The sequence below is a fragment of the Tinamus guttatus genome, unplaced genomic scaffold (assembly GCF_059628265.1).
Source record: "Tinamus guttatus ecotype Peru unplaced genomic scaffold, ASM5962826v1 Tinamus_guttatus_pri_ptg000247l, whole genome shotgun sequence".
NCBI lineage: Eukaryota > Metazoa > Chordata > Aves > Tinamiformes > Tinamidae > Tinamus > Tinamus guttatus.
Genome location: NW_028288781.1, coordinates 2,571,187 through 2,591,383, shown reverse-complemented (window position 1 = coordinate 2,591,383; position 20,197 = coordinate 2,571,187). Strand labels below are relative to the sequence as shown.

Below are 20,197 nucleotides of genomic sequence, written 5' to 3'. Positions count from 1 at the left end.
CGTGGGGGTTACATCCGCAGGACTTCCCCGCGCTCAGATGAGAGCTAAAACCTCCACCAAAGAAATAAAAATCCCAAATGCCCTTGACTCCAGTTACATAAAGGGTGGGCTCCTTTCCAAGGCGTTGCTGAGAGGCACCAGGTGTCACCTGCCGCCGCGCGCGCAGCTTGAGGGCGGCCGTTCTGGCCCCGCTAACGAAGCAGCGGAGAAGGCTCCGGCAGGTCGCGGGGGTGGCAGGGGCCGGGGTGGCAGCAGAGCCCTTTAGGAGAGAGCTTTTGCTCGGGTCGTCTGCTGTAGGGACCGTGCAAACAGGATTAACAGGTTTGCTCATGCTCCCCAGGAGCGTGATCCTCTGGGAAAAGTGTGGAGATCTGGAAAAGCTTCACAAATACTTTTGAAATCCATGCACGTGTGAGGATACCGGTGCACTGTTTCCTTTTTAAGGTGGTCTTTAATTGCTTTTCAGATTTTTTGAAACAAGAAAATGCAGCTTATTGTGTTTGAGGACTGTGAATCTCATGGTCTTGCTCTCCTCCTTTTTCCTTGCCTGTTCTGCCACTTTGGTTTTCCTACTAACAGTGCGTGCATTGCCTTTTCAACTTGGTGAGCACTTTCTCACCTACACAACCCTTACACTTACGTAAGGATTGCACAGTCTGCCCCCCCTTCGTGTGTGTTAATGAAACTGGAGTAATGTTTTTCCTTGTTCTTTAGGATTAGATTCTTCTTTTTCAAAGGCTCTTTTTGGTCTCACAAAATTAGATCACCACTATGTAAAAAACAACCCACTGTGATCACAGCTTAGTTGCACAATGCCTGCACTTTCTTGAATGTTGTTCCCATCTTTTCAAGATTAAGTAAAATCCAGTGGGTTGGACCTTTGATCTGCATGATAAAGGACAAAGAGGTAGTTTGCAAATCCTTTCTTTCCATCTTTATTCTTTGCAGTTTGGGACCTGAAGGCTTGAAATACTTTTTGCTTGCTAAGAGGAAACTTTGTAATATATGTGGAGATGCCATTATGCCCATTAGTGTTGTTAGGAAAATCAATGTATGTATGTCATCCAACAGCAAGCAACGATCTTCTCACAACCAGCAATTTATCATGCATTGCCAATGCAGTAGGGCTAGGACTATTTTATTCAGATAAATTTCTCATTCATTTAGTCAGTAAATCATGGTGCACTTCATGATAGTCATTTTTAATGTGATTGCATTTTGTTAAGTTTTAATCACGCATAATGGCTTTTTTTTCTGGCTATGAGGTCAACCCATGCTCTCCTCCCTCCCGGCTGTACCCTGCCTGGCCAGCCTGGCCAAGCCCAGTGTGCTTGGAGGAGATGGGGAAATACAGGGGGCTCAGGTAAGCAAGCCATTAAAACTGGCTCTGAGCAAGACGCTTTGCTGAAGGTTTAACCTCCAGTGTCGCTGTTGGACAGATCGGTTTGCGTCCGGGCCCCTGGTCCCAGCAGGAGCACCTTTATCCCACCGCATCCCGGAGGGGGCTGCAGCCGCCGCTGCCTTCGGGCCATGCGCTCCTCCTCCCTGGCAGTAGATGATGAGCTGTGGGAAGGAGGCGTTGAACCCATGGCAGTTCTTACTGAAGGGTGGGCTGTTTGCTTCGGTGTCCTGATTCTGAGTCAAAAATGAACATTAGGCTGTGTCTTGCTCTCCCTTGAGTTGGTAGGAGAATGCCTGGTGTCTTCAGCTGCGGCAGGAATGTACAGTGATCTCACTCCCTTGCGGCTTCGATATGATTTTGCTGCTCTTGCTTATTTTTTATGAACGGTTGTGGAGTGTTTCCAGTAGCTGCTTGTGTGTAGTTGGAGTTTATGTTTCTCACCACCAAAGTAGGCCGTGGCTCTTGCTTTTCTCATTTTGTGGTTTCCCTGTGCTGAAGTCATCTCCCCCTTCCTCTCTGCAGCCCCTTCCAGTCTCTCCATCTGTTTTCCTTTCACTTTTGCCTTCACGCCTTTTTCCTGCTTGGAAAAGACTCCATTTTTTTCCACCAAACAGCCACTTTCTCTTCATTCAGGCCTCCCTGATAAACAAACTAAACCCTCTCAAGCTGAACCGTCATGTGGTACAGACGTGATTTTCTCTGCTTTCTTTCGATGTGTGTAGTCTCCACCACAGAGTGAAGTAGCACTTAGGAAGTTGTTAGACTTCTTTTGGGATGTAAGTTGCTATATGAGTAGAGGACCTTCTAGTGTCCCAAAAGACCATCCACTGATCTTGCAGGAGCCTCATCTTTTAAGTCCTTTCTCCAGATTTCCTGTTTTTTTATTATTCTACGTGGAGAGAAACAATTTGGAGACTGATGGCTCTTGCTCTTACCAGGGCAACAAAGAGGGGGGGAAAATAATTGTCCACGGGTTTTGCAGGGAATTTTCCCAGCTGTATCCAACTACCAGGGTAGCTCCTTGTAATAGTGCTGCAACTCTCCACTCTCATTCTGCTATGACTTCGATGCCGAGCCTGACATGCTCTTTTTTTAGGTCTGATTACAATTCCAGAATATTCATGGAAGTTACCAGAGTTATACAGAAGCCAAAAAAAAAAAAAAAAAAAAAGGAATTGGCTCTCTTGTTTGGTAAATGGAAGTTGAGTAAGCCTTCCGTGGTGGTTTGTTTGTTTTGTTGTTCTTGTTGTTTTTTGTTTTGTTAATATTTAAGAGCAGAGTGCCCTGAAGACATTTTATATCTTAACAGGTTTTAGTCTCTCTTTCTTTCTCTCTCTTTTTCCCTTTCTCTGCCTCTCTAATGCATCTTTGCCTACACCCCATGCATTAGCAATGCAAAGCAGATTTCCAAAGCCAGGGGAATCTGAGCTCTTCCAGATGAGCACTGTGATTTAAAAAAAAAAAAAAAATCTAGAAAGAATAAAGGTTGTCCAAGCGGCATATGGCGTGACAGTGACCCCGCTGTAAGGACAGGCGCGCAGAGCTAATGGTAATCCTATACTGCAGGCAGATAACATCCTGAGGTTAGGAAATCAAAGCCCCATGCTTTGGCTTAGCAGAGAATTAGCATGTGGAGCCGGCGCGAGCTCTGGAGGAGCCGCCGCTCCGCTCGGAGCCATGCGGCACTGGCGCTTGCGCTCCTGCTGCCGGCCAGATCCTCCCTCCCCCGTGCGGGAAAATCAGATCCACACAGTGTGGTCAGGGAGCAGAGTCTGCTTAGCTGGGCCTCAGTGTCGGGGTGCGTTTGGAGAGATGCTGGTTCCGATACCAGCTCGTGTCAGCTGCTTCTGCTGAGGGCAGCAACAAGCCGTAAGCTGCTTGGTGCCAGGCTGCTGCGGAGCGGTCTGAGGTGGGGAGTAAGCGGAGCTGCTGGACACCGGGCTGGCCCCTGCGGAGCGAGCCCTGCGTGCTCCCGGGCAAGGGGGACGTGGTCACGGCGCGCAGCGGAGCAGGGATTTCCCAAAAGAACTGCTGCTACCTCCCTCTTCCCACAAGCCCTCCTCGCTCTGCCCCACTGCATGTGCCTTTCCTCACTTCTTCCCTCTTTATTGTGGTTTTAAAGATATTTAATAAAGTAACCTTTCTTATTCATGTGTTCTCATACTGATACCGTGTTCCTGAAAAGCCAGAAGTGAGTGGGCCAGGATAGGTCCTCCATTTCTTGGTGTGGTTTTGGATGTCTTAGTAGCATCTAGCTAAGCTTGATCTTCACAGTGGTGGCAACATGTTTCTGATTATAACTAGTGTCAGTGAAAAAGGCAGTCAGACCTGAAATGTTTTGAGCATATTCATAAAACCTTTTTATGCTTACTTTTATTTTTCCACACCTGAAGGATTTGGGTACAGAAAAGGAAGCACAAATCTCAGTCCAAAAGCATCATATAATTTAGGATGGGAAAAGATGTTTTGAAGCTCTTTTTGGAAGGAAATATCCTGGCTCAGTTGCAGAAAATGAAGGGACATGTATTTGAGCAATGTGTTGTTGTTCTGAAAAGCGTATGCACATTTTATATGATGATTATTGGTCAGGAATGGAGATCTGTCCTATTTCTTTTTAATTATACATAAAATGGTTTCTAGTGAACTCATTGGCATAACATTTAGATGTGAAGTGCAAATATAAGTTCATTTTAAGAAATGAAAGTATCTTATCACTCTGAAGTTGAAGTGCTTTATCTGTTTTATTTCTTTTAAGAAGCACACATCAGATTTTTTAATACAAGTTTTTGAAAGATTTGGGGTTTGGTCCTTGTTTTAGAAGAAAGGCTGTGGTGTTCATTGTTATTTGTTTGCATTTTTGCATTCAAATGGTAGTGCTATTAAAAATATATATTTTTTAAATTGGCATCTGAGCATGTCTGCCTCTGCTTTCCTGTCACATAATTTGTTGCCTTTTTTTCCCTCCTGCAAGTAGGTTATACTGCCTTGCTTAGAGTAATGTTTGATGGGGGAAAAGTTGCAGCCCATTAAAATACTTAACTGGGAAAGAGTCTGCTTATACAGACCCGTCTTGTTTTTGCTGGTGTCCCTGGAAGGAGCAGCTGTAGAGTTAGTCATTTCTACGCGCATAAGCCAACAGCCACTGTGAATATGTAAAATGCAGTCTCTTTGCAGAGGAGCTACATTGCATTTGTTGTGAGTGATCAATCACTAGTGGTTTAAGACTCGGAGACTGGGAGCTTCTTTTGGCATGTGAAGAGGATTGGTTCGTACTGTGGAGCATCCCCGGCAGGATATGAAAGTGTAATAGCCTAGATGGGATTGTGAACCCGGAATGTGATTTACTAAACACACACAAATGTAGTGAAAACCAGACCAAACGGCCAAGATGGCAGCTCTCTGTTGCTTTCTTTGGAGCGAGCGAGTGGACAGAAACACTACAGAGCATGAGCCTTGCTCTCTGCCCAGGTTGTGGCTGCGCGTGGGGCCAGGACGAGCCTCCTCTTTGGGCAGGTTTTTTCATGTCTCTTTCGCACCAGTGCAGAGTTTGCTGCTGTGGCTGGAGCTACTGCTCGTTGCTGCAAAAATGCTTCTTCTCAGCGGCTGTTAGATGAGGGAAATGGCACCAGGTAAAGTGATGTCCCTCATCTCCTTGAGTGTGTAACTCTTCTGGAGCCCTAGCTGACCCCCGTGGTCCTACACGTGCTCCCGCAGCAGTACCTGGGGCAAGTAATATGTGGTGTAGTTGGTGCAAACAGCAAAAGGGCACAGGTAGATAACCCTGAATTATCAGCCAGCAGATAAAATGAAAAACTTTCCAGTTGATTCAGATGGGAAGGAAAAAAAAAAAAAAAAAGTATCAGAGTGAAGCATCTTTTCTTGAAGGCTGCACCCTAACTGGGCTCCATCTAGTGCTTTTGGGTTATTACTTATGATAGTGTAGCGTTTGGGATAATATTCCTATTGTACCTATTGGATATAGTGTTTTGTGGTAGGCCAGTTTCTTTAAACTCCACAGTCGCTGTATTTTTTAATTCCATCCCCAAGTGCAGAACGTGAAGACTTAATAAATGCATTTGTCGTCTTGTTTCTGTCAGGGAGTTGTGCCGAAGGGGCTTCTGTTGGCAGTCCCACCTCTCCGTCGCCTGCGTAGCGCAGATGTAGCAGAAATATCCATGTAGTTCCAGGGAATAACAAGCAGCCCTGGAATCACAGCACTTCTGCTTAAATCAGCAGTCTTCCTAGAGAAACCTAAATATGCTCTGAAGTGAGGATGCAACTTTTCAGAGGAAGATTGGCAGCTAGCAGGGAGCTGCAGCTGGACTCTCCAGTTCTTTTCCCAGAAGAGATCAGCACTTATTGGTCATCTGCCTGCAGAAACAAGGCTCCCAAGTCAGAAGGCTGTCGTAGCAAATCCACTGTCCACTCGGGATCCTTCTGAAGTACATGGAGCTCTTGTCAGCAGCTCTCATCCAACCTCTGTGCGTAGGTGCTGCTCTCTCCTTAAAGATCTCTCTGTTCCTTTGAAATCTCGACAGAGCAGAGCAGCCTACTGTTCAATGTTCCTTGCTGCTAACTGATGCTCTGGCGCATCACGAGGGAGAGGCGGCCGGTCTCTTGCCCCTTAGGCTGGGAGGGCTTTTTTGTTCCCCTCGGGGTAGGCCAGGGCGGTAGCGGTGTCCTCAGGGTTCGTGAAGTACTGAAGCTCTCTGTGGAGGTACTGGGCTCCCCGCTGTTCTCGTGCTGACAAAGGTCCTCGCTGTTCTCGTGCTGACAAGGGTCCTCCTCTGGTTGGGCAGGCGGGTCGCTGCCGAGCAGGAGCTGCACGCCTCGCCGTGGCCGTGGCCCCGACTCGCTTCCTCAGCCCTCGCGCCAAGGACAGCTCCTGCACCTGGTTAATCTTCACGATGAATTAAACAAGGGCTGGGGAGATAAATGAGCCTAGCTCTAGACTTCCTCATCTTCCAGGGTGGTGATTACGGCCGTACTCATCAAACCCCAGCCGAGAAGGAAGACACCTTTTCTCGCCTCATCTGGAGATGGCTAGGGCCGAATGACTCCAATCTCCTTGAACTCATCTGTGATGATTGCACATATTCTTCATTTCCAGAATGAACTCACCTTAAGAAAAAGGAGATTTGTTCCTGACAAGAGATGGCAAGTTGCAGAGAGTGTGTGGAGGGTGTCTTCAAATTAATGCTTCTACAGATCTGGGAAACTTCTTTCAGCTTTTCTTACTGGTGAGCCTAGGACAGTGCAAAATGTAGCAGCATTCGAAGTTTTGTATGAAAATGGATTTAAAATGCAGAGTTACTTTTTGGACTTGAATTGTTCTCTGCCTCCTCCAAAAGGAAGAAGACACTGGACCCTTTTAAACTGGGAAAGCCCCAGGGGAGTATAGGTTTTCCTGGACAGATGGATCCCACTTATCCATGCAAGGTAGGGGGGCTGCTCTGTGCAGCCTGAGCAGGAGAGGAGCGCAGCACGAGGAATGAGGATGAATTTCCCCCATCTGCAGAGCGGCCGCTTCAGCATTGCCCCTTGCTGAATGGCTGGCTGCGATCGTGCATGATTAATGGCCGAAATGAAAATTAGATTATGTGTCTTTACTCTTCCTGTGACCTCTACTTTCTCCTGTATCAACTGTAAGTGGTCTGTAAAATAAAATAAAAATCTGTGTAAATACCCTGGGGAGAACAGGGATAGGAGAGATTCAGAACCCCAGCATGAATTTTGTGGCAGAGCTCACTGCTTCCAAGGTCCAAATCTGGCTGTGCTGAAGCTTTGTGCATTAAAATGTGGGACAAATCCCGAAGTTTCAGGCTGCCTGTCAATAGTCATTGTGTATGTCAATCACCCACGCGGAATCACATCCTAAGGAGGGTTTGCTTTTCCTGCTTTAGCTGCAGACAGGAGAGGAGCAGTGGTTCAGATACAGTCTGTCTATTCAAACAAATGTTTTTGTCATCCCTGGGGACAGCATTAGCATGTTGCCCATCTTTGGGCTCCTACTTGGAAGATAAAATTCAAAATACGAGTCTTTAAGATACCAACAAACAGAGCTTACCTGCGGGTGTGTTTGCCAAGGGTTCTTGGGGGTTTTGACACCCTTCAGTGCTATTTTGTGGTCAGAGTGTGGATCTCTGGTCAGCATGCATGTGTCTGCCCATATGGAGACACCAAAAGCCTTTCCTAGTATCAGAAAGAAGAAGCTTTCTCCTTTCTGTTGCAGGCCAGTTTGCCAGAACGCAGGGTGTCTTGCTGTGCCCTCTACATCTGCATTCTTGCAGGGAAGCAGTGCCCATGTAAATCCTGTATTAGCTTTAGAGGATGAAAACTCAGTGGGTTATGTGAATGGCTGCACCAGTGACATTACCAGAAAAGGCCAGAAGGGACATATGTCATCTTTTCAGTGTCACGGTAAAACTAAAAGCAGGACTATAATACCTGACTCTCTGAAATTGCTAGGTTCCTCGATTTTTTTCTGCATTTGGCCTTGGGAACTAAGGCAACGTGGCTCCGTTTGAAAAGAGGAGTGTGTAAAGGCTCCACACAGCTCCTCCTTACTCCTGAGGCTCATAAGGGTTGACCCATGGCATCGGCTGTGGGGAACAATCCATGCTGTCCAGCTCATGTTTTAGCATGAAGTCCGTATCTCTGGGTTGTTTTGGAAAAAACCGTCACGGAGCAGAACAAAGCCTGAGCCTGGCACCTGCAACAAGAGACAAATGAAGAAACACAGAAAGTTTATGAGATTAAAAGAAAAGAAATATTAAGCCAGTGCTATGATTTTAGGGACTTGCTTCTTGATTGCTGAGCGTTCAGGGTTGGCAGCTCTGAAGTTACCTTGTAGTCTTCCTAGAATAAGTGTAAGAAAAATGTTACGAGAGACCTACCTTGGGGCTTCCCTTGGGAAGCAATAACTGGGTCATGGGTATGCTTGCTGTGCAGGTAACATAGAGTTTCCTTTAAATTCATCTGGAAAGCACAGGCATAAAGTAAGAAGAGAAAGTTCTGGGAGCAGCAACTCTTTTTCGGGTCTGTTTTTCCTTACTTTACGGAAGCTACGTGCTTAATCTTAGGAGCAATCAAACCTTTCTGCTGCTCTTTTCCTTTTTGTTGTCCTGTGGCACTGGTCCAAAGCCGGGCAGTTCCCAGTCGAGGTGACTGATGATTCAGTGCTTCCTGACAGAGGTTTTTGTGCATGTCTTGTGGTTCTTTTGGTCAAAAGGGGGGATTTCATCTCTGCTGAAGCCACCTGCACTCATAGGTGGACCCGAGAGGTAAACGTGAGCTGAGGATGTGTATAACTGGGCATACGTCTCTGTACGGCTGTTTGGCCAGAGAGACAGCTAGTAGCTCCAGATAAGATACTCTGCCCTCTTACATCAGTTCATCTGCCACACAGACATGCTTAGCAAGATATGTGCTGCCTTTTATGCATATAACTCTTATTAATGCTGAGGATCGTTGCAAGGATACGCGGAGAGGTGTCCTTGCCACATGCTCTGCGAGTAGAGGTGGCAGCGCGCGTAGTGCGGCTGGGCAGAAATGCTCCCGAAGCAAACGCTCCGGGTTGCTTCGCAGCCAGGGTGCCGCTGCGTGTCTCAGCGGTCCGTCCACCTTGCGGCATCTCGCTTCCAAGAGCTAAGTCCCTATAGATTTGCTGGAGTCCAAAAAGCTCTCGAGATGTTAAGTAATTCGGTCTTTTCTGGTCTTGTCAGTTGGCTGTTTGATTGGAAAGGCTGTTTAAAAAACTTAATTTCAGTTGACATTTTTCTCTATCCAAAAGGAGCATGGATGTCAGGAAACCCTGAGTTGGTTTCCAGCCTCTAACACGGCTGGCCGCGTGACACCGAGCCACTGAACTTCTCCCTCTCTTGTTCTCCTGCTCGTACTGCGGTTTCCCAGTGTATCGTGTCTTTTATGTTGTCCATCTGCTCGAGGCGGCGCTTTTCCACACAAGGGCTCCCGTTATTCCGCTCCGAGGGCTCGAGGCGCAGCAGTCGCGGCTGCGTGTCCGGCACGGAGCGCGTGCGAGCGGAGCAGCGCGGTGCCTCGCTAGAGCGGCGGTGCTGGGCTGTGCTGCTCCGTGTGTCGCTTCCCGGCCTCCCGGGAGAGCTCGCCAGCTCCGGTCCCGGCACCTGGATCTGCAGAGGTGCTGGTTCGGTACGAGCCGCTCGCGTAAAGGCTGGATAAACCTGCTTCGTGTTAGACCCTTTGCAAGGAGACGTGCGTGTTGAGAGCCTCCTCCAAGGCGTAATTAGTTGCCTGCAAGCCCCGGTGTCACTGTGCGCGGTAATTAGTGCTGTTTATTTAAAGGAGCACTGGAAAGCTATTAGCAGTCGCCAGCAGACCGGCAACAAGAAAAAGAAAAGCTAAAACCCTTGTGCTGTTTCTTACTCTCTACGTGATCTGATAGACATGGCGTAAGAAACAGGACCCCTGGCACTAAGCAGCACCAGCCGTAGGGGGGCATTGCTTCTCCTCGCGCTGATAAGGGCTTTGAGAGGGTGCTTGTTTTTATCTGCTAAGTGCACAGTGCTTGTAAAAACAGCAGTGGCCTTGTTACCGCTTGACATGACACTAGTTTTAGCTGTTTACACCGACACGCCACTACGGTTTTGTAGATCTCCAGCCTGGGGTCAGATTCATTAGAGCGCCTCAGATATGATACCGAGACAGCATCTGCTCGCGTTTCCTCTGTTCCCTGCTTCGAGCGAGAGGGAGAGGCTTGGTGAAGCCCACTGCATGGCCTTCGCTTTCTTTCCAGGTTTACTTTCTGTGGCGAAATAGCTCAAGGCCTTCAGTAGTTCAAGGGTAAGTAAATGAGATGCTCCACTTGCGTGCCGCTGTGCCCTTAGGTGACAAAGGGGAAGGCAGCCCTGTTTGCAACCCCTTTCAAAGTGGAAATGGAAACTGGCTCCAACATCAGTTGCAGATCGCTGGCTGGTAATTCCACCTCTTGATATGAATATTTCTGAGAAAAGAGCTTTCAGGACTCCTGACAGCAGTGATTAGGCTGTGATCTCGCTTAGACAGAGCGTTGCCAAATTTGATAGGGTTTAAAAAAAAAGTGGTAGCTATAGCAGTTACTTCTGAAACTTGTACACTTTAATATATTGTGGTTCTTTCCTATCTGATTTCTAAACTGCCTTATACAGGCTATTAGTGAGTTATTTCCCTATTCTGTAATTCTCGAAGTCGGCTTATAAATTTTGCAGAGAGGTTATTAGCTATAAAGGGTTGTGACAAATGACCTGGGAAAAGAGGAGAAACTTAGTTAAACTTTTTTTTTCCGCCCTCTAGATTTAGCAGCTATGTCGAGTAGGGAAGCTCACTGTGTCCTGGCTCCCTATAGGGATGTAGGGCTCTCTAAAGATGTTACTGACTGCCACGATGCTCCTTAGAAATGGCTTCCAGGGAGGGGGATAAAACCTGCAGGAACTGCCACAGGGGCCCTTAGGTGTTGAAGCAATCCAAGAGGTGGGATAGAGAAGATGAGTTGTAGTAGGAGCCCTGGCCTGAGCTTCAGCTCTGAGGATGTATCATTTTGCTCCATAAATCAATGTGCAGGTTGGAACTGTTCTGATAGAATCAAGGCTGCGTCTCCCAAACCCTGTTAGGTTTTTCCAGAGGATGTTGCTGGCTGGAAAAGGGGGCAGTCCTCAGAAAACATGAGGAAACCTCTGGCAGTGGTGCATGACTGTAATCCATCTAGCATCTGTCAGGGCTCCTTTGTCTGAGCTTCCGCAGAAGCCCCTTTTCAGATCTCTGTGCTTCAAGGGTGTCCTGGGTGATTCTGCGCACAAATCAAACCAGCCCCCCTTAAAGAAAAGCACAAAGCCCATTTTCTCAGTATTCTCAGGTTTGGGTAGTTGCTCACACATTATATATTAAGGGCTATCCCTTGGATGAGATTTTTCTTCTGGATGCTGTCACTTACATAGCAGGTGATATAAATAACACTGCCAGCATTCTGGAAGCTGCAGCTCTCCGTAGCAAAGCGGCTGTGTTATTTTGCACCTTCGCGTGGGGCTGCTGTCCCGTCTGCCCGTCGCCCGTGCTCCGGGACCACCGCGCATGCGATGCCTGCGTGATCCCTGAGCCCCGAGGTGTGGGGGAAGGCAGCCGGCACAACGGGCGGGTGAGGTTTTTGCCAGTGGATTTTAGTCATTTATTGTGCGTTGCTTGTTTCCATGGGGATTGGCGAGAGATGACAGGAGTGAATCTTATTCCCGGCTTTTGCCTCCCTTTGCCTCAAGTCAAGCTGCGTCAACCTGCAGGACCTATAATTCAAACCCAAGGGTGACTGAGAGCGCTCGTTTTCCTTTTAATTATTATTGCAGCAGCGAGGCAGTGACCTGTCTGGGGAGGAGAGGAATTGTGTGCTTGCTTGTTAGAGGAGCACAGCAGCGCAGCCCAAACTTCCTCGCGTGGCTGTAAATATGCCAGGCCTGCCTCTGTGGCGAGCCACAAATGCTCCTAGACTTTTGAGGAGCCTGGGGAGGTGATTCTGGATCCCGGGGAAGAACAGTTCATCTCTTTCCCCCTCCCCCTATGCACACATACACCATCCCCTTGTCTCTTTTTAGGTCATTTATAATCAGCAGTCATGGAGCACTGGCCTCATTAGTGATATAGCCATTCCTTCAGTGCTTCAGAAATAATCATTTAGAAAAAATGCGCGGTTTTCTTCCCTTGAGAGCCCATGAGTGATGAATTTATTTCAGTCTGGCTGTCTTGCCCAGCCTGATTTCCATATTTATTTCAACAAATAATGTACTGTGGGAACAACAAGAGGCCCTCGGCGAGGCTGGAGGTGGCGTCCGAAAGCCGGGCTTTGGAGCGAGCCGCTCGGGCCGTCTCCTTTTTTAATGTGCGTGCTTCCCGAGCGCCTGTGTGCGTGTGAAGGCTTTAGCAGCCCTGGGATTTGGACATTGATTTATTCACAGGGCACCACTTGGAGAGCAGGCGTTGTCCCCCGAGTGCTCCCAGCCACTGACCTGCCTCTGGAGGGACCGTCCCTTCTGTAGCGGGGGACAGGTGATTAACTCCCCGCGCCAGCTCAGGGCTCGGGTCCCTCCCGAGCAGCCGTGGGGAGGGCTGGCGTGCGGGGCGTCCCGGGACGGCGCTGCCCCGTTGCTGCCTCTCCGGGGAGCGATACCTGCACCTGCTGTAACCCAGCCTCTCTCTCTGAGGGCCTCAGCTCGGGGCTGTCTTTCTGCCAGCAAACATTTCGGTAGTTTTGAATTCCGTGAAACGCGCTCTCTGAGGATTGGCCTTTCCCATGGATAAGTACAACTCGCCCTTCTGCTCTGCCCTGCTGCTGGCCAGCATAAATCTGGACACACAACTTCTCTTGGTAGCCTGTGTGCCGTGTTGCAGGCCGTGTGCTGTGCTGCAGGCTCTTTCTGGGGCTTTGCATGAAGAGGAAGGCTCAGCCCATCCTCTGTCAAAATACAGCCCGTGCACTTCCCTCTTCCCGCAGCACGCGCAGACACACGTTGCGGGCGGCGCTGCTAACACCGCAGCCTTGTGTGCCTGTTTGCCTTGCTCCCTGGGAGAGCTTTTCTGAGGCATCTCCAAACTGTCCCTTTTGCATGAATCGTGGTGTATGTGCTGCTTGCCTTGCTCTGCAGTTTGAAAAGCAGCTCCTGTCCAGGTGTACCTACTCCTGTTATTGGTGCACAGGACACCTGACCTAGCATTTGCTCGCAGATACCCACAAAACATAGCCACGTATACTTTGTCTGCATGTATTCTTAATGCACTTCAGCATTTATTGTTAATTAGCATGGCATTCATTTACCTAAAACTGTTCCTCTTCTGCCTTTATTAGTAAGATATTATTAGTATCTATTACTGATACTCCCGAAGTTTTCTTTTCCTGAAGTTTTCTTTCTGTTTTATACCAAACTTCCATGTCTGATACGATTAAAAGTTCTCTATCGAAGTGACTGTGATATGTGAGGGACTACTATTTAAAAGCTAGTTTAGATACTGCATATGTTGACCTTCAATTCCAGAGACTCATATTCCCCTCACCTCCTTTCCTTAAGGCAAAATTGTTTTCATCCGTTTTCTGAATCCACCACTGTCTAATCACCTTGTAGAGATGTTAACTGGGTAACAGAAGAAGGAGCAGTCAGCTTGCTCTCTTGTCCCTGTAAGAAAATACCAGTGCCTGTATCCGCCTTACTCGAGGGATGAGTGTCAGTCAGCACATCAGGATGTGTGTGGAAGGCCTGCACTGGTGGCATCTCTCTTGGAGAAAGGGGATGTTCTCAAGGAGGAATTTGGTGCTTTGCTTGCCCACCTACTCACTGGGAATGCTTTCAGCTTTTGCAAAGTCTGACTGCCTTGTCTTTGAGGAATCTACCAAAGAGGAAGTGCAAAGATGTATCTTTAAAGCCCTTTGCTGGTCATCTTTATATTACATTTGCAGAAAATGGCTTGAAAACACTTTCACATCAGGCAGTGGGAGGGGGAGAAGGACAGAGTCTTGCCTTATAGGTCTGAAGAATAGCTCTCCTTTTCCACAGAGAAACTCCTAAAAATTTCAAAGACATTTTTCTTCACCTTCATTGAAGAGCTGTAAGCTTTGCGTTGACAATACAGATGTCCTTTGTTACAAATTTTCCATTGAAATAGTAACGGACACAAATTCACACTGCACAAACTCCAAGGGAAGTGGCACTTTAAATGCAGTGTTTAAAAGCCTTCCTCCTCACTTTGCTTCATTTTTCACTCTTGACTCCTGTGATATTACCCATGTGCTCGTCCCCAGTTGTTGTGGCCTCTGCTGCAGAAGAGAGGGAAGTCTCACCTTGAGTGGCCATATACAATGTGAGAGGCAAGTGAAAAATAAACTAGAGGAGGAAGAACGTATATTTTAATCTTTTCAGATCAGAGTGAACTCGGCATCAACCCTGTGCCTGGAGCTGATGCACTGTCTCGATTCTCACTAAGTTGAGCCTGTGATAATCTACTGTAAAACACTTAGCACTTTAACCCACAGAGCGGCATGAGATGCTGTGAAGTAGGTCTCATCCAGGCGAGCCTCGGCAGTGGTAGGTCAGTGCAGACCACAAAAACGGGGCTAACGCTCAGCTCGTCAGCAAGGCGGCATGAGGAGGAGCACGGGGAATGGGCAGGAAGCCAAGAGCACGCTGAGGTTGCTGGGTTTTACACCTGCCACGTTAGCCAAAAAAATCATTGTGTGCACCAAAAGGCTGGGCGCTTTGGGGAGCTCTCTCACTACTGGCACTGTTGATTTGTTGCAAATCCCTCCTGTGGATGCCTGTAGCGTTGAACGATCTGAGCTTCTCTCTTGGTCAGTCTTTCCTGCTCTGAGTTGGGTCAGTGCTGGTGGGAGAAAGCAACCTGGTGTCCACGGAAGATGAGGTGCTGCATCGTTGTTGACGCTAGCCCTAGGCCCAGAGGGGCACGACTGAGGCGGGCTCGCTCGGCCCCTCCTGCCCCTCGGTGTCCCGCGCAGCGTCGCGCGCGTTGCAGGCTTGGCGCACGGGTGTCTGGAGCGGCGCCTGCGGCTGCCCTCACGGATGGGGATTCCACATTGCAGCTTTTGTCGGGAATGGAGGGGTGAAACAGAAACCGCAGAACGCTGACCAGAAACCGGAGGAAGGGGCAAATGTTTAATGAGAAATCCATTAATTTTCCAGCCATTTTTGCTCCCAGTCTGGTAGGAACACCAGGTCCTGATTCTTTCTTCCTTGCTATATTTGTTTGCCAGCACCTAGAGAGAACAGTTTTAAAGCTGGAGTAAACATTACTTTTTCCTTATGCTTCGGCCTCAGGTGTTTTCGCTTTAAGCTGTGAACACAAACCAGCTGGCCTGCAGCACTTCCCTTTTTTTGCATCTGTTTGTGTATCACATAAGTGAACATAGATTAATTGTATTTTTTCCCCCCTAGATTTGACAATCTTGAATGGCCATAACACCTGCACACCTGCAGGATATGGTGCAGGCAGGGATTCAGATGGATTAGTCTGACCCTCAGCCTGCAGCCAAACGCAGGCCGAAATCCCACCTCAAAGTTTCTTTAGTTTGGCTCTTCCAGCGCTGCTATTAGTCCTCATCAGATTTCCACAGCCTCAGCTCGCAGAAGATTGAAGGAATCTGCCCTACCCTCCTACTCGTGCACGGCACTTCTTGTCCTTTAAATGTTAGGGGTGTGTAATTCCTCCCAGCAGAACGGAAATGCCTGGCGTTCATGGAAAACACGAGCTTTCCTGCAGAAATCGCAAACAAAGGCAGTGCCCCCCTTGCAGAGCTGGGCAGCTACCATTCAGCAGCTGGTCCGCTGCTATTTTGCTGCTAGCCTGCCTTCCCCTCTTGGCCAAAACTGCCCTGTTTTGTTGTTTGATTTTTTTTTAGCTCTCACCGTAACCGTTTGCCGCTTAGACCCCTCCAGCGCTCTGCTCGCCTGAGTCACGGAGGTAGCGGATCTCCGTGGGGCGGGTGTTGTCCAGCGGGTAGCACCGAGCAGAGCTGCTGCTCCCCTGCCAAGAGTCACTTTCTGCCCTCCTCAGTCTTTGGCTTGTTTGATGTTTAACCCAGCTTTACTGAGAGGTTTGCAGGTTTCCTGACTGACCTTCTAGGATCCGACTTTAACCCTTGTCAGCTAGCATGGTGCTGGGTGCTGTACCCTGGCTCATACATTCTGCCTCCTGAAGTGTGATTTGTGTTGTGTTATCTGACTCCAGTCAAGCTTGACTGCAAATACCCATTTTGTTATGCAGAAAAGCCCTCCAAGCAGAGGTCTGTTTTCTTACAGCTTCCTCCTTCAGTTTTCGTAATATCCACGGGAGGTAGCGGGAGACGGGAAATCCTTGCTTTGAATTCCGCTAAGTCTCGTATTAAATTGGTCTGTAGGCTAGTGGCTACTAACAAAGTGGTAAGAACGGGCGGGAAGGGAGATTCAAGAGCAGCGGCAGGAATGCCGTAGAAATCTGCCAGTAAAGCCTCGTGGATGTGCGCCTGGGGTAATTCCTGCGGCACCACCTTGCTCCCTGCTGGAAGGCAGGGCCGGGGCTCGAGGGCTGCGGGGACGGAGCCCGCGTCAAAATGGCCGTGCCGGGGTAGGGCCCGCTCTTCCGGCGGGGCCCGTTCCCGCGCGGCGCCCCGCTGCCCACATGGAGCTTGTACGGATTTTACGGTTCGCTGGAGAATAAGTGGCTGTCATTTCACAGACGGGCCAGGATGTAATTAGCCACAATGCATCCAAGTAATGGAACAGATGTCTCTTTGTAAACCGAGTTTGCTGTTGCACACTCTGTGTGTGTGACCTGCCGACTGCTCTGGGCGATTCCTCCCAGCCCCCTCCTCCTCCTCCTCCTCCTCTCCGCTCTCTGTTGCTGAGCCAAGGGCTGAGCTCACATGAAGTGTTTGCACGTTTGCTGTTTTGTTCTGTTCTCTCTCTCTTTCTCCTGCGCTCGTCTTTCCTGCTGTAAGGCCACTGGTTACGTGACAGAGTGTTAGCAAGCAGAACCTGCGTTTATCGACAGAGTCACTCAAACAGGAAAGGTGATACCCCTCTTATGAGATAATTGACAGTTTCAAGTTGCTCTTATTACCCGATGATAATGCGCCAGTAAAATCAAAAATTACTGTTACGATGCTTGGCCGCCTCCTCTCATTTTTTTTTTTTAACAGAAAATGAAATAGCTGCGCTCTCCCTGGACCCTCAAATTACTATTTACATTTTAAATAAGAGCTGTGGTATTGGATTGATTACAATGTGTTCATGCACACCAGCTAACAACAAAACAGGCTTTGTCAGAGAGATGCCTCTCTGCTTCAGCTAGGAAGTGCAATCACAACACGCTCACAAAACTTGGAAGGGGGTGAAAATTAGACCAGACTTTCAGGTTCTCGTTTTGTGGTGCGGGCCTGTCTCTGCTGGGTACAGAACTGGATAGCCCTCTAGTTCATGGCATTGTTCTCCTCAGCAATCTCGAGATGCATTTCCAGGCTGCACGCGCGCAGCTCTTCACTCCGTTGGTTCCCTGCGCGCGTGCAGGCCTGAGCTCCCGCCGTGCTGCTGGAGGTGCTGCCGCTCCTCAGTCCCTCTGTGTGTGCGTGTGCTTGTATACATTTATGTTTTATATTCACACAAGTTTTGTGAAGAGCTGCATCTTTTCCCTAGGGCTGTTTGGATGACAAAGTTCTCATTAGTTCCCCTAGTTTTGACCCAGCAAGCTTAGTTCTACAATGCGCATCTTTTGAGTCTGAGCCCTGGTGAGACATGTTCAATAGCAGTGGTAGAAAGCAAGTCTTTTATGAAGGGAGGAGCAAGTTTTCACCTCGAGCTAAAATGCTAAAGAGGCTAAGCAGCATGGTAATGAAGAGCGGAGTGTAAATATGTCAAACTCGAGAGAACAGCAACTCAGAAGAATCCTCCGCAGAGATTAGACGTATGGGCTGGGTGGGCTCTGGTCTTGTCTCTGCAAGCTGTGGAGTGGCTGAGCAGAGATTTTGGAGCATGTGCCTCTTTGGGTTTGGTCTGGCGCTTCGAATACAGAAATAAAAGCCATAATGGAACATGAGAGAGAACTAGCCACGCTCAGAGGCGAATCCTCCGTGCAGTGGGTTTCTCTTCCCTGCTGCATGTTCCTGGCGCTGTTGTCACCCATGTGAGCACCCTGCTGCTGTGCTCGCTTGCGAGTCGGTGCGCAGGGCATGCTTCAGCCTTGCAGACCTCTGTCAGGGAAGGCAGAGGGGCTTTTTTAATAGTCTCTTACATCCAGGAGGTCAGTTGGGTGCATCCATGGTGCTAAGGCGGCGCTGGAGGTGCCTGCGGAGGAATTTCCAAGTGGCAGCAGATTTTGCGAATATAGTGCTATGCAGATTCCTCAGTGTCAAAGATCATGTTTTTATGAAGCATGAAAAGTAGCCTGTAGTGCAAGAATATCTGTGTCCTTCTGGAGGAAAAACTTAAAGTAAATTTTCTGATGGGGTTAAGAGCATGGCTTTCCTTCTCACAGTCTAAGCTATCGCTGTTTTGTGAGGCGAGGAATACAGGGGTTTGGTGCTGTTTATAGCCTTCAGGAGCAATCGCAACTTCCCTGCAGGAGGAAACTGAGGCACCAAACCCTCTCGGGGCCCTGGCTATGGGAACTGGGGCCATAGGGGCTTTTCACAAAGCGGAGAGGCCTGTGGCCCCAGTGTGGGCGACTGCTGCGCACAGAGCCACGCTCTGGTGGGATGCTCGGTCAGGAACGTGCGTTTCTCTCTCCTCCTTCACATCTGCCTGCTTATCTATTGCTCCTCTTTGCTGTAGCTTGCGTGTAGGGCTTCAGCACGCTTGGAGGTATAAGAATAGGGCTCTCTTTTTTTTTTTTTTCTCCTCTTGTTTTGCTTGCTTTGAAGTAATCGTCTATATTTAGGTCAGTGACATAATGAAAGATGTTTATGTGTTTTTACCTAAAGCTGGGAATGGCCTTTCCGGATATCTCTGCACGGACAAAAAGCTAATGGAGCCTGTTGCGCTTTCGCCCCCTCTGCAGCGGTGCTCCTGCCTTAGGAGCGTGGCCCGGGAGGCAGCCCTGCGCTCGGCATGGCGCTCTCCGTGTCCCCGCGCAGGGAAGGGCGGCAGGAAGGTCGCGGGAAGTTGTTCTGCTCTCCAGCTACCTGGAGCAGCCGCTGCAGGCTCTGCCCTGCCAAGTAGAAAATGTGGCACTCATTAATCCTGCCCGCCCAGGAGCTCAGCCTGCTTAACATGCAAGTGCTCAGTCAAAGAAAGTAAACAGACATCTCCTTCTGCAGGGAGTTACTAGGCAAACGCCTCCCTCCCCTTGCCCTCCTTCCTTCCTCCTCCCTTCCATTTAAGCATAGGAAATTCTGCTTGCTTTATTTGATGAAGAGGAGGAGGGGGAAGGACATGTTCTGAATCACGGTTAAGCTGCTGTCTTCTAGCCCAAGACCTTTCAGTCTAGATGTGCTTCATTAGTTTGATAAGCAGACACCAAAAAGGGGGAGGGGGTGTGGGGCTTGCATGAGGGGATCTGCCTAGGGGCTGCCCGGAGGTTTAAGACGATGAACTGCTAATGATGTTGAAGCCGTACCTTTTTGGGACCTTGGCTCCTGGAGGAGAAAACGGGCCCTCTTCGCTAATTGTGCTGTGCGCGGCGGTGTGATGGAAAGGGCCTCGCAAGGGAGCGCGCTGCAGCGAGTGTGGGCTGGGCTCCTCCCCCAGCAGCCCCTCGCCGCTGCTCCCCCAGCCCGGCTCGCTTTGCTCGAGCAGGATGTCTGGCATGAAGTCATCCTAAATAGCAGGAGATAACGTTAGAGGAAGAGATTAATTTGGTAGGTCACTTATTTGAACAGTCTGGCGTGATCCTTGCAAGCCACACATAGATTTTAACGCATGCTGTCCAGATTGGCAATGCAAACGTTTCGATGCCTAGCCACCAGAAAGCCTGCGCCCTGGACCCGGCCCCACGCGGGTGCAAACCCAGCACCTAAGCACCGTCAAACCGTACGCGCTGTAATCGGGTGGCAGCCCCTTTTCTCTCTGGCAGGTTCATGTCCAGGAAGAGGTGGCCGTGTCCCCGTGGTGCAGCGGGTTTTCACCCAAGGTGCACGAGTGCGCGTCCGCGTGCGCTGCTTTCCCCGTCATCCCCAGGGTCCCTTTGGCGCGGTGACCGCCACGGCTCACAGCTGAAGCGCGGTTCCCACGAGCCTGGCTGCTGCGGCGCCCAGGCTGGCATGGCCTTGATCTCACACTAAAATCTAGCCCGCAGTAGCTGAAGCTGCCCTGAGCTCTCGGC

The 20,197-nt window shown here is 49.2% G+C and overlaps 1 protein-coding gene across 1 annotated transcript in view; it reads left to right on the top strand.

The window, feature by feature from the left end:
• Positions 1–20,071, top strand: part of LOC104572215 (mastermind-like protein 3) — a 156,757-nt gene extending 136,686 nt beyond the window's left edge. Inside the window, exon 3 of the mRNA XM_088526480.1 lies at positions 19,949–20,071. Coding sequence (XP_088382606.1) covers positions 19,949–20,071 — 123 coding nt within the window. The remainder of the gene's footprint in view (positions 1–19,948) is intronic.
• The last annotated feature ends 126 nt before the right edge of the window (positions 20,072–20,197 follow it).